The 13,349-nt window shown below is 42.8% G+C and overlaps 2 protein-coding genes across 2 annotated transcripts in view; both read left to right on the forward strand.

Annotated features, from left to right (window-relative positions):
- Window positions 1-2,789: 2,789 nt before the first annotated feature.
- Window positions 2,790-6,330, forward strand: LOC142559296 (uncharacterized). Its single transcript, XM_075670912.1, has 4 exons — window positions 2,790-3,030; window positions 4,841-4,951; window positions 6,039-6,133; window positions 6,240-6,330. Exons 1-4 carry the CDS (start codon window positions 2,902-2,904, stop codon window positions 6,328-6,330), a joined length of 426 nt encoding a protein of 141 aa, XP_075527027.1. The 5' UTR covers window positions 2,790-2,901.
- Window positions 6,331-6,339: 9 nt separating this feature from the next.
- LOC142559297 (uncharacterized) overlaps window positions 6,340-13,349 on the forward strand; it is a 165,729-nt gene continuing 158,719 nt past the window's right edge. Inside the window, exons 1-2 of the mRNA XM_075670914.1 lie at window positions 6,340-6,419; window positions 9,536-9,629. Of these exons, the coding sequence (XP_075527029.1) occupies window positions 9,627-9,629 (3 nt within the window). The 5' untranslated portion in view covers window positions 6,340-6,419; window positions 9,536-9,626. The remainder of the gene's footprint in view (window positions 6,420-9,535; window positions 9,630-13,349) is intronic.

Raw genomic sequence — 13,349 nt, forward strand, 5'->3', positions numbered from 1 at the left:
TCACACTTGCCCGCTGCTCAGTACTGCAGGGCCGTACACGTCACAAGCGGATTTGCAAGCACGCAGCTGTTACATATGAACCAGTGGTTACAACAAAGTCCGCGAACGAGTTTCCTGTGGGCTGCCCGGCCTCTCGTTCTCACGCGCGAGCTCATATGTGCGACTTCCTCGAGCCCCGCCACTCGGCTTCTGTCACTATAGCAGTGCCGGTGTGCGCGGTCGGGTGGCAAACTCCCCAGCACTCGATCCACAAGCGCCCTACGAATAAAGTTTACTTAGTTCCTCGGCTGTATGAATGTAAATAGTTATCTTCCTTACGTAACGTATATTGTCTCTTCATGTACATCTGTGCTTATATTGGGGGCGAGCTCCACCACTGGAAAAGCTGGCGCCTCCGTCAGAGTGACGTGGTATGAGGGATCACGTGGACACAGCGGCCGCGTCGGCTGCTTCGGAAGCGCCGAAGCGAGCTGAAAACGAAAGATCCACATGCGCTGCGGTTCTGATTAAGCGGGGAGGTTTTCTCTTCGGGTGTGCACTTGACAACACTCGCAAACCCTCTAATAGGCAACGACTGCCTTTGAAGGCATCCATCATGGTAGGCTACTGCTCGATGCCGCAGTGCCGGACGTATACACAACGGAGCCGAGTGTCAGCCTTCATATGTCAGCCTGCAGGACAAGAAGCTGCGTGGAGTTTACGATACTTAGAACCGACAAGCAGCCGTCGGCTACAACTCGGGCGTGCAGCAAGCACTTCCGCGAGTCATATTTCTGGTACAGCGTCGGGGTTGCGATGTTCGGTGAGCAGCAGAAAGCGCGCACTGAGACGCTCGCCCGCGCGCTCAACCCTGTTAATGTCATGAAGCTTTGGTCAATGAACTTGTTGATTCTAGATAATGGCAAGTTCATTGCAATGAAAAGGCAACGGTAAAAAACACATCAAAATAAAAGGCGCGGCATATTCTCATGCTTGTAGCACCAAACAATGAAATGTACTGGATTAAGAAAAAGAAGCAGCGGGTAATTGCTCGTTGCGAGGACCGATAAATATACAGTGCGACGCAACTTGACAAATAACTATACTGAAACGTCCGATGCTTTACAAAAAAAAAATAAAGAAGATTGAATCGTCGAGACGGGACATCACAAGTCGCCGTCGTAAGCGTCGAAGTCCCTAGTTATAACGAAATTATTTTTGAACAGCTCTGAGAGTATCCACGCAACAATGATTGCTTGTGTACTGTCAAATGCTCATATGCTGCGGCCTAAAGCTCACGGCACGGTGCGAAAGTGAAACATTGTGCGCGGACATGCATGCAGACGCGCAGTTGGTCACCGCGAACCCGTGCAATCGCTGTATGGAGGCTTCATTTTGTTAAGCTCCATTTGGTTATACAGACAGCCCACTATAAGAAGATATTTCACATAGTTCGCTCTTTGCGATTGCCGACCTTTCACGCAAGAAACCGGTTCGGGTGACTCCATCGCGGCGGCCACCCGCACTGGGCGATCACTGTACGTATTCGGTAAAGAGATAGTGTCTGTATACCATTCTGTACTTTCTGTTTGTCCAAGATTATTATTTTGACAGTAAGTAAAATACTTCATTCATTTCGAGAGTAACAGTAATGTCCAGGATCGCTCCCGCGTGCTGTTTTTATTGAACGCCGAACCCAAAACTATAAGGAACGCGCCGCGTTATCCCTCATACTAAGCAAGCCGAGCGCTTCCGACAGATAGCGACTCCGTAAGTCCTCGCCCCCAACAGCCATTGTATGATAGTGAATTATAAAGTGGCTTAGATGGCCCTTGTATCCTGACAAAATAAATAAATAAATAAATAAATATATATATATATTTATACGTTTGAAAAAAAAAAACAGAGAGAGAGAGAAAGCTTGCTACATAAGACCTGAAAATATAATGTCGCCTCACAGGCACCTACAAAGCACGCCGATCTGTGAATGTGAAGTTTTATACAACACTGAGCGTGTGCCACTGGGTGTGCGTCCGTTCTTGGCCAACCCGAAATAGGCATATCCCACTACGATTCTACCATATAACATATAATGTTGGTTCGGAGACTTCCCAGGGGGCTCCAGAGGGCATTGCGCACATGCCACGCGATGAAAAGGTCCAAACGAGTTTCTCGCGTCGGCTTAATTTCATATATATATATATATATATATATATATATATATATATATATATATATATATATACACACGCTCTGAGCCACCCCCCGACGAGCGCGCAAGGAAAAAGAGGCAGCAGTAGCAGCGCAAAAGTCGAAACCTTGCTTGATAAGTTATCGGATAAATATAGCTTTTTCATCCGTCTTACTGACCCGCAGGCACAGCATGTGACGGTGCGTCCAATCAGCGGTAAATGTCGTAGAGCTAAACCTGGCAGAAGCAAAAAAGGCTGCCGAAACTAAAACCAGAGTTCGCTCATGAAAACAGCGTATCCTTAAAAAAAAAAAAAAAGAAAAGAAACACCCTGCGTATTCTTGTTTTTTTTTTGGCTCGTGGTCGTCGCGCTCAGAGCGAATTGAAACCCAGAAATCAGCGGCATGAATGGTACGACATCGCTGGTCGACAAAGCGGACGGAAAGCTTCGCACGGCCGACAGTTGAAATCGCGTAGAAAAACACGCGCGCCGGGCATGCCGCTGATGCCGCCGCGTCGTCCGTCCAATCAGAAGCTACTACAGCTGACGGCGCGCCCCACAATTCCCTGCGATTGCTCGTTTTGGCGCTCAGTTAGTTCCTGTATGCTCCTTAAGCTAGGGTCATACGTGCGCAGCCGTCCGTTGCGCTCCTACGAGTACGCGCACTTTCCGAGCTCCACCATTACCGCCAGCTTACGAACTTTGACGTCCGGCAGTAGTACCTTTCGAGATGGCGGGGGTAGTGTGTTTAGCCATCTTGGAAACTGGCGAGCGTAAAAAGCTCGTGCTGCCGACAGGAACCCATGCAGAACTTCTGGCGGCTTTGGAGCCATTTGTGCCCGTCAACGAGAAGACACTGGTGAGTACCTTGAATATCTTGACAGCTTTGCATTTGGGTTGGATGGTTAATATAGTGTCACTTCCGTAAGTAGTCATGCATGGTTGGAAAATTACAAGCAACGCGGACAGCTACAGAGGGACTCGGAAACTGACAAGACAAGCGCTTTTTGTATCCCTTTCTCTATCCCTTTCTCTATGCATGTGCGCGCGCTTTTTCTCGCTGCTTGTAACTTCCCAAGCATGAATGCATGCCAACTCGCAACTTTGGGTACTTTTGGTACAACTATTATGGACTGAAAAAACGAAAGCTCCCGTTCTTTCGATGTGTGTTTCTTTGTCTTAGTCGCGTTTTCGCGCCACAAGATACTTGTGACAATCGCTGCACTGACCCACTAGTTGAAACAAAGAACATGCGCATCATTCGCGTTGTGAGATTTGTCCACAAGTGGTATATTTACATGCGTGAGAGTAATTAATTTTCCGAACGTGACAAAAATTTAATACTACCGAGAATTGGCAGGTGCTTCAGCGCAATGCAGGGTGTTTCACTTAATTTGAGCCATGCACATGCTACGTAGCTGGACAGAACCAAGGTAAGGTTGTTTGCCGTCGCTTGGAGATATACTATTTTATGCATTCCGACTAATTAGATAATTGATCTTAATAAACTTCCCTATCATAATCATATGAAAGGTGTAAGTAAGAAAATTGTAGAGAAGCATGAATAACTCCCGATACAGCTTTCTGTTGCTCAATACGCGGTACATAAAAGTGCTTTTCCGAGTGTGAAAGATGCCCGCGAATACACGCAAAGTGCCTCGAGCGGCCAGTCGCGCGGCAATTTTGCGTGCATTCGCGGGGTTCTTTCACGCTCAGAAAAAGTTTTATGAGCAACAGAAAGCTGTATCGGGAGTTTTTCATGTTGCTCTACAATTTTTTTGTTTAAACCTTTCATCTAATTATAATAATTGATAAGGTAATTAAGGCATCATCTAATTAGGCGGATGCAAAAGATAATCTCAGTACCTCTCAGCGATGTGGCATTTGCATATTCTAATTTGGCTCAAGCTACGTGAAACCCCCTATATATATATATATATATATATATATATATATATATATATATATATATATATATATATGCGCGAGAAGAAAGGAAACCGAGGAGCCCAATTTTTAGTAGTCATATCATAAGCCAACAAAGACAGCATAGGAGAAATTACTTGCACTTATTGAGTCAAATAAATGATAAATTAATGAAAACAAAATGGATGAAAACACAACTATGTATAGTTGTTCCTATATATATCTTTGTTGGCTTCTTATGATATGACTAATAAAAATTGGGCCCCTAGGTTTGCTTTCTTCCTGTTCACATATAATTGCTACTTCATTGCTCTGTATTTTCTGTGCCGCCTACTTTACCAAGGTACTCTCCTGAGGCCTCTGGTGCATGACACATCACCGCACTAAAATAAATGCATGCAACATGATGTGACACTATTTGCATGCCCTTATTCATTCCCGATCAATAAAGCACGTGCCACTCAGATGCATGTTGTAATTAGCCACACTGTTTGTAGTTCTTGGATAATTTGGGTGTAGCTATTACATGGATAAAAATATCAATAGGAAACTGCGTCATCAGCTTGGGAAAAAAGTCTTAAGAGGTTGGAATGTAACAACATGAGTCTATGCCATGTGCAATATGTTTCTATTCCTGCTCCTTTGGGCTATGAGCAGGCTGCACTGATAGGCATTAGAAGAGCTGTAATAGTATGTGTGCACCCAAGAAACGCTGATATTTATAATTAAAATGCCTTGTTCAGCTCCAGGTCCACGACGACGATCTGGATGACTTCATTGACCTGGAGGCAGATGCCATAATTCCTACCAAGGCAAAGATAAAGGTGGCAAGAAAAACAGTGCCTCATACAGATGTGAGTGTATTCTTCTGAAATAGAAGTCAAGCAGCCACCAGGGAATTGTCTTTAGAGCATGCTTCTGTTTAATTGTTTGTCTCCTCAGTGTGGCAAAAATTGAAAAATTTGACAGTTAAAAGTGCAGCCTTCATTTCATACGGTGCATGGCGTTGCTTGTGGAAGAGTTCAGGCAGCACTTGTCGAAAAGCTGTCGATCCAATTCACCCATTTCCTATGACCCGGTAAGGAAAAAAGTTAAAGGGCCCTTCATCAGGTTAGGGCAATGCAAACACACAAGCCTGGTGTGTAGATCACACACTTATTGTGTTTGTGAAGTATCAAACTACTGCATGCTGCAAAAAACAGCTAAAATTTGAATTTAAAGCTTGTGCGCCCTTCCTTTCAAGCCCCACTTTTTGCCAGAGAATGAAAATCTGAGGCACTGCCTGCAATGTTGCCGACCATGACACGTGACTTTGGTAAATCATTTAATGCAGAACCTGCGAAAAATGTAATTGTAAGTGCGGTGCACTGCGAAAATGAAAGAGAAAAAATAATAAAGGACGCAATACTTGTAATGGAAACATGACATCTCCTTGACTTGTCAGAGGAGACAGAGAAGGAAGGTACATTTGGTAGAGGCATTCAAATTCAAGGGAGTCAGGATGTGGAGCTGTTAATTTTCAATCTGCACCTGATGCAGTTGCAGATTCAGGTTTAGGTATCAGGTTCAAGTAATCCATAGTTTGTTCCTCTTACCTATGCTACATAGGATTTGGCTGACTCTGCAGGCTTGCTAGCTTGTCATGCTGTTTGGTATTAGTAGTGTTTGCTATTGTGCTGGAATTAGCTGGTGCATCTTACATTTAAAAGGGAAAATATTCTTTTAAGCCAAGTCAGGTTTTCAAGCAATTTCAAATACCTTGCTGCTACTGCTCACGTTTAACTATAATTTCGAAGGGCTGTAATTATTATTGCCAGCACTACAAATGGCCTTGTTGCAATATGCTTGAACTTATTCATTTAAAGCACAGCTTAGTTAAGTGACATTGATTCTTTCATTGAGGACTTCTGTTAATGTACAAATCTGAAACTGTTGCTGCAGGAAAGCATGATTGCCGTGCAGTGCACGAGTCTGGACACCAGCTTCTCAAATGCGTCCGACAGTGCTGGCCCCACTAATGAGCTTCTTGGTCTCAGGTAAGAGCTGGTACTTCATAGAAAAGGCACAGAAAGGCCCTTTGTCATTCACTGGAGCTAAAAGCAGTTACTATTTTGTGAACTTAACAATAACAATCCTTTTCAGTGATGGCTCCTCCATCGTGGAGGTGCATGTGCCACTTCAAAAGCAGTTTGACTATTTGGACTTTAAATTGCCATCATTCGGCCCATACTAAGAGGTCCTACAGCGGAAAGAGCCCGTGGGGGGACCGGTGAGGCGGGCAATCATTAACCGCCTTTTTCAAGCGTGTTTCGAGATAGTATGGTAAGCAGTGCTTTTGCATTAACCTAATGTCTGGTCCCATGTTATGTCGACATGCATAGAATTTGGCCTCCAGCCCCACCTGTTAAGGACCGCAGTGATAGCAATCGCACTGGTACCTATTGTTGATGACTGGTGGAGTTTTTTTTATTGTAGGATTCTTAGTTCGAAGCACCTGGTGCCAAATAATTTCTTTATAGGTCTTACTGGTATCCGTCTGGAGTGACTGAATTTGGCAATAAACCAGTTGTACCACTAAATAAAAAAATAATTTCACTAACCTTTTTCAAACCTTTTGTGGTAAGCCTCTCACAGTGCTGCTAAGGCTGCTGTCATGGTACTGCTGCCTTCTTTTTTTCATGAGACAAGAGAAACCAGGCTCTCATCGTAACACTGTCGTTAGGGCACTCGCCTTCGGTGTCAAGGCAGGCAGTTTGAATCACAGTACTAATGCCTCACGTGTATTTTTCTTTCTTTCCCGTTTCAACTTTTTCTTTTGCTTTTGCACAAGCGGTATATTACAGCAAAAAACTTAATTTCTCGTGCAGTGTTTTAGTGTTGAATTGAGATATGAGAACTTATGTTTATAAACTGGAACAGCTGTTGATCTTAGTATTGTGTGATATTGCAGACACGTATACTCCCTATTAGGGAAAGTTCTGACAGCCATAGCTTGCACATTATTTAAACTCGGGATAGTTTTCACACATTTCTCCGCAAGCTTCTAGTGGTTTTGGTTGTACTAACACTTCCCACAGCTTCCTCCAGGTTCTTCTTGCCTTTCTTTAGTTTTAAGATATGTGGTAAACGAAGAATATATGCTTTCTTTTTCATGGTCATAAAAAGTAATAAACTTTGTATATGCTGTGCAATAGTAAAAAATATTCAACTGGTTGTTACTAGATGCAGTGATTTATTAGCGTGTTCCCAGCTGCAACAACTAGTGAACCAGGTGAAACTGCTTACTTAGTGCAGGGAATTGGCTAAAAAGCCAGTTGAACTGGTAAGAGATCTAAATCTGAGTGCCCAACTCATATTGCAATACCAGCCGTCTCAAGGCCTATTGCAAAGTGCAGCAATCGCGTAGCCGAACAAGCTCTAGGCAACTACAGTGAAAATATTCTTTAACATTGCAATGAACACACGGCAGTCCACAGCACTAGTGACTGAGAGGCTGTTGAACACAGTGCTATGCTCACAATTTTGTTGTGTACCAGACTATCAGAAAATCGATTCCAAGTTTATGTAACCTGAAGGGTGAGCAGAAGCACACAGAATGCAACAGGCCAACTATTCAGGAGGGTACAACTGTTTTTAATACTGGGTGTTCCAGTGAACACTTAATAAAAATTTTAAAGGTTGCCTGGGGCACATATCGCAATTCTAGTGCATGAGCTGGTCTACTCAGAGGTGGATATTTGCAAAAAAAAATTGAATGCATAATTGACTAATTAACAACATTCACTAACTACTTTCCTAAAAATCATTGTTTTATGTATTCAAGCACAAAAGTACTTGGAACGCCAATGCATTTCTCCACAAATTTTGGGAATCAATATATCGAAACTGGTGTCATCCTGAGAATTCGTTCCAAGTGAATCCGCCTTGCGAACTCCATGGCTACAATTTGTAAATTGCAATATGGCCCGTGAGGTAACTAGTTAAAAAAACTTAATTAGTGCACTTCCGTTACTTAGTCGATTAGGCATATCAATATTTTTTGCATGCCCGCCTCTTCCAGCAGACCAGCTCATAAACTAGAATTGTGCTATCTGCCACAGGCAACCATTAAATATGTTTGTAAGTGTTCACAGAAACACCGTGTATACTGCCTGCAGTAGCATTCCAATAGCAAGAAAGAAGTGCTGAGCCCAGATAAACAGCACTTATTCTCAGGCTAGTTGGTTCATAACTGAAAAGCAAAATAACTTCCCAAAAAACCCACACAAGGAACATGATAAAGTGCCACTGATGTGACTACTGGTGCCTTTCACTGCGTTAAGAAAACGTGAAAGACATCCAGCGTAGTCATTACAAATGTGCCAGCATAGCTTCTTTGGTGCTTGCTAATGAATAAATTTTGTTTCTAGATGTATATTTGGGTGGCTGTTGTGTGCATTGCCTAGTCCAAGTGCTGCTATGTGGCCATAGCTTTTGTAGGTATGTGTTAGCGCTACTGCAGGCAGTTGCATAATAATGTGGCTATATTGTTGTGAATAAAATAAGCTGGAGGGCGGCACCTTCTCAGTTCCACATATTCTTACACCACAATGCAATTTCACTCATAATTTCTGCTTCTGCAAGGTGACTTGCAGGCAGAATAGTCTCACTACCTTAAAAGGTTATAATGTAATGCCAAAGAGTAGTAATTGAACAACAAGCCAGATAGCCCCTTCAGTCACGAATTAGACTAGCATGGATTACTTGTGCAAGTTAATTATTGGTTGCAAGCATACTAGAAAGAAAAAAAAATTCCGCAATTGCTACATAAACGTCCCCTGTTACACCACCCGTCAAACACTGTAGTGCCTTCTCGAAAGCGATCTTCAGTAGCGATAGATTTTCCTCAGTACAACGGAGGTACTTGAGGTAAGAAGAATGTTCAATTTACCTTAAGTGTAACTTTTATTATCTATTCCTTGCCACAACTGCACAGGTATGGCAAAAATAAGTCGTGTCTACAAATGTGTACAGTGACTGAAGGGGATACGTTGCATGCCCTTAACAGAGGTGTAGTGCCACTTGCATCCTGCACTTTTATAAACAGCTTACTGCATTGCCTATGTATGTGTGCATGTGTGTATGTTTAGATGCTTGCATTCATGGATGTAGGAAACTGAAGTTGCGTAGTGTATTTCCTGAGTTCCTTTAAAATGTAACTTTTTGTCTGACATGAATCTTTCTTTTTGGCTTGGACATAGTGTGGTTTGCAGGTTGGTCTATGTTGAGTCAGGGGCTGATAACCAATTATCATTTCTTTCAACCATTTACAATATACCTAAGAAATAATGATTGCATTAATTGGCTTTTTGAAGATTCTTTACAACTTTAGTGCTTTCCTGAGATGTTTTCATGCTGTACTGATAATACAAACATATTGATACATCTCCTCTGAATAGGTATCCTTCCAAGGAGCTTTACTGCACTGCTGTGGAGCAACTGATTCAAAAATATCCGCACTTGCGTGACAATGTGAAGAAAGGCAGTGGCATGGTGAGTAAAACTTTTCCCATCATTCCCTTCCAATTTTAGTACATAGGTGCCACATTGAGGTCTTATGCAGTGGTTCTGACAGCTGGATTGATGTGGTGTGGCAGAGTTCATTGCAGGGTCTTATAATCATGCAAGGACAACAAGAAGGAAGATGCTCAGTTTATTAAATGCAATGATGAGATGAGGATGGGCATTAATGATTCAGTGTTTATGAAACTAGGAAGCCGAATTCAGAAACCTTGAATATTGTGTAACTTCCCTCAGGCACCTCAGATAGCTGAGTCTTTTTATGTAATATGCAACAGGCTCAGATTATATCCAGGAAATGGATAGAATATGTCCAAATCTGGGAAACTCATGCTACAAAGTTCAAATATCTGGTGGTGTGCTGATACCATACATCACTAAAAGCTTCATGGAGTTCTCAGTGTTATGTATCCTGTGTGCACTTACACAAGTAAAAGAAGGAAGATCCAACAGAATGAAATGGTAGAAACAGAACTAGTATAGAACGACAGAAAGCTGAGCTAGTTGGTAAGGATTCATTATGCAAAAAAAGTGAGGCGTGTTGTCCACTTCTCTTGTGTCCTGTCTGCACGCCTCACTTTTTTTGCATAACAGAACTAGTACTTAAAATGTTAGTTTTTTCATGCGCAGTAACATTATTTGTTTTGAAAACATACCGGATGTTTTAGCGAACACTAAAAAAATTTTAATGGTTGCCTGTGGCAATTAGTACAATTGTAGTTCATGAGCCGGTCTGTTTAAAGAGGAGGGTATTACTTGCACAAAAAATTAATATGCATAATATACTAATTAAACAATTATTTAACTAACTTTTAACTAATTACCTCTTGGCCATATTGCTGTTTACAAATTCTAACCGTGGAATTCGCAAGGCGGATTTGCTTGGAAAGAATTCTCAGGATGACACCACTTTTTAGATATTGATTTCCGAACTTTGCGGAGAAATGCATTGGCATTCAAGTTACTTTCGTGCTTTAATGCATATAACGATGTTTCGTGAGGAGAGTAACTGGAATTCCAATGCATTTCTCCGCAACGTTTGGGAATTAATATCTTGAAACTGGTGTCATACTGTGAATTCATTCCAAATAGATCCGCCTTGCGAACTCCACTGCTAAATTTGTAAATTGCAATACAGGCCACAAGGTAATCAGTTCAAAAATGTAATTAGTGAGTGTATGTTAACTAGTCAATTATGTATCTTGGGCACTAGGCACACACACACACAAAGACAAGGGAGGAGAGGGGACCGAGCGCCACTTACAACTGCTTTATTCGGAGGCACACCACACACTTATATAGCCGTCTCAGACGCATAGAACACAATCAGATCAAGATTGATATGGAAGCGAACTGGTTAAATATTTCTTCTCAGCCATATATAAAGATATTGATGGGTCGCTGACACGCATGCTTCCTTTCTTTCCGATAAAGAAAGCTTCAATTACTTCCTGAGCTTTTTTATCTTTACTCTTTGCAAGAATACGCGCCCCTGCAAAACATGGCTCACAAGAGCGTGACGGGCAGAACTTAATGTGCTTGGATATGTTTGGCCCTTCTTTATCTTGCTCTACATTTCTTTCACGTTCCCTAATTCGGTCGTTAATGCAGGGCCCAGTTTGCCCTATGTAGGAGCGGCCGCATAAGAGGGAGATTTTGTACACACCTTCGGCGCACTTCATAAACGGTCGCCCATGCTTGGTGCCGCATCCATTTTTATCTTCACATATATATTCTTTCGATACAAGAACAAAGCCTTCCTTGCTTTTTGGGGGCTGAAAACACAAGCAGTACCCCATGTCTGCTAGGAACCTTCTTTAAATTGTGGGCCATCTTGTGTACATAGGGCACCACCACAGGCGTCACCACCTCATCTCGAGGGGGATCTTCCACAGCTCTCACAGCCGCACTCATATTTTGTACTAGGCTTTAAGCGACTGCAATCACAATCGAATCAGGGAATCCAGCTGGAGACAGCCTGGCCAATTGGTTCTGCCAGCTAAACTGCATCCTGTGAGGGCATGATTTTCTGAGGGCGGATTTCAGGCAAAGTGAAGCAATCCCCCTTTTTATTAACTTCAAATGGGCGGAGTTGCATGGCAGGAGCCCTTTTTTTGCACGAGGTGCATATGCGCAACAAATATGATCCGTACAAAACTCAACGTTTATATCTGGAAACTGTAGGCAGTTACCCTCAGGCACTTCAACGGTGAATTGCAAGCCATTTCTTTAGCGAAAAGAAAGGAAGTATGTGCATCAGCGATCCATCAACATCTTTATATATGGCTGAGAAGAAATATTTAACCAGTTCGCTTCCATATCAATCTTGATCTGATTGCGTTCCTTGCGTCTAAGACGGCCATATAAGTGTGTGGTGTGCCTCCAAATAAAGCAGTTGTAAGTGGCACTCTGTCCCGTCTCCTCCCTTGTGTCTTGTGTGTGTTCGCGCCTAGTACTCCAGATGAATTGTGACCAACTCGCCCAACAAGACGTCCTTTTAAGTAGATTATGCATTTCGATTTTTTGTGCAAGTAATGTCTGCCTCTTTGAATAGACCAGCTGATGAACCAGAATTGTGCTATCTGCCACAGGCAACCTTTAAAATTTTTTAAAAGTGCTTGCGGAAACACCCTGTACATATACTAGACAGGAAAGGGATGTGAAGAGCAGGCTGGCAACTGCCAGTTGAAGGGGCACAACGCCTGCCTACTCTTCAAAAAGCAGGAGACAGAAATAGAAGATAGGAAGAAGGAGTTGGAAGAGAAAAGAAAGAGAAAGATTACATATCTCAAAGAATTAGGTAGAACGCACACAATACAGGTCACACACAGTAGGGCCGGTCACTGCAGGTTGCGCCACTAAATATTGTCGAAATAGAAAAAATTGTGTCCGAGTTCCTGTCACCCGAAAATGGAAATAGGCTACAAATGTGAACCTAAGCTACATTCTTTTAGAAAAGTAAGAGTGTGATGCACCTGATTGCATTGAAACGCACAACCACTGGGGTACAAATATTCGTTGAGTGTCGTACACTGCAGGCCAAGAGGGTGACAGTCTCTCACAAGCGACGTGCGCTGTGCAATGGAAGCAGGACACTACTATCTATGGACCGGCCACATGTCCTTGTCATTGTAAACGTTTGCACACGTTCACACAGCCAACCCTTGGCTTGAGTAGTAGTGCTCTAGAGCGACAAGGTAAGCCTTGATCGCGAACACGGGGTGGGAACTTCCATTTGCGACACGCTGGTCTAGATGCTGCTTGAGTAGGTGTTGACAAATCACCAGACGAGCTTCATCAAGCTTGCACAATATTTCAGGGCAGGCACAGCTGTTATGAGTGCAAGTGAAGCCAGCCGAACAGCCTCGTTATTTATGGCGATCTTTATGTGTGAAGGTATCCGTTGGGCAACGAGAGGTGTGTCATATGAGACAATTTTGTTAGCAGAGTCATTAATGCTGCGCACAACTGGACAGTCGGTCTGACTGCATTGTAATCTGCTAAGGGCAGCGCAAGTCTGTAAAGATGGCAATCACACTTACACAAGTAAAACAACCAAGATCGAACAGACCGAAATGGTATCAATAGAACAAGTACCTTTAAAAAATTTGTTTGTGATGCACAGTAACAGGTAACGGGCTTTTGTTCTAGGTATGCATACACATTTCTTTAGCCAACTGGAATTCATGTGTG

The sequence above is a fragment of the Dermacentor variabilis genome, chromosome 10 (genome assembly GCF_050947875.1).
Source record: "Dermacentor variabilis isolate Ectoservices chromosome 10, ASM5094787v1, whole genome shotgun sequence".
In the NCBI taxonomy this organism is placed as follows: Eukaryota; Metazoa; Arthropoda; class Arachnida; order Ixodida; family Ixodidae; genus Dermacentor; species Dermacentor variabilis.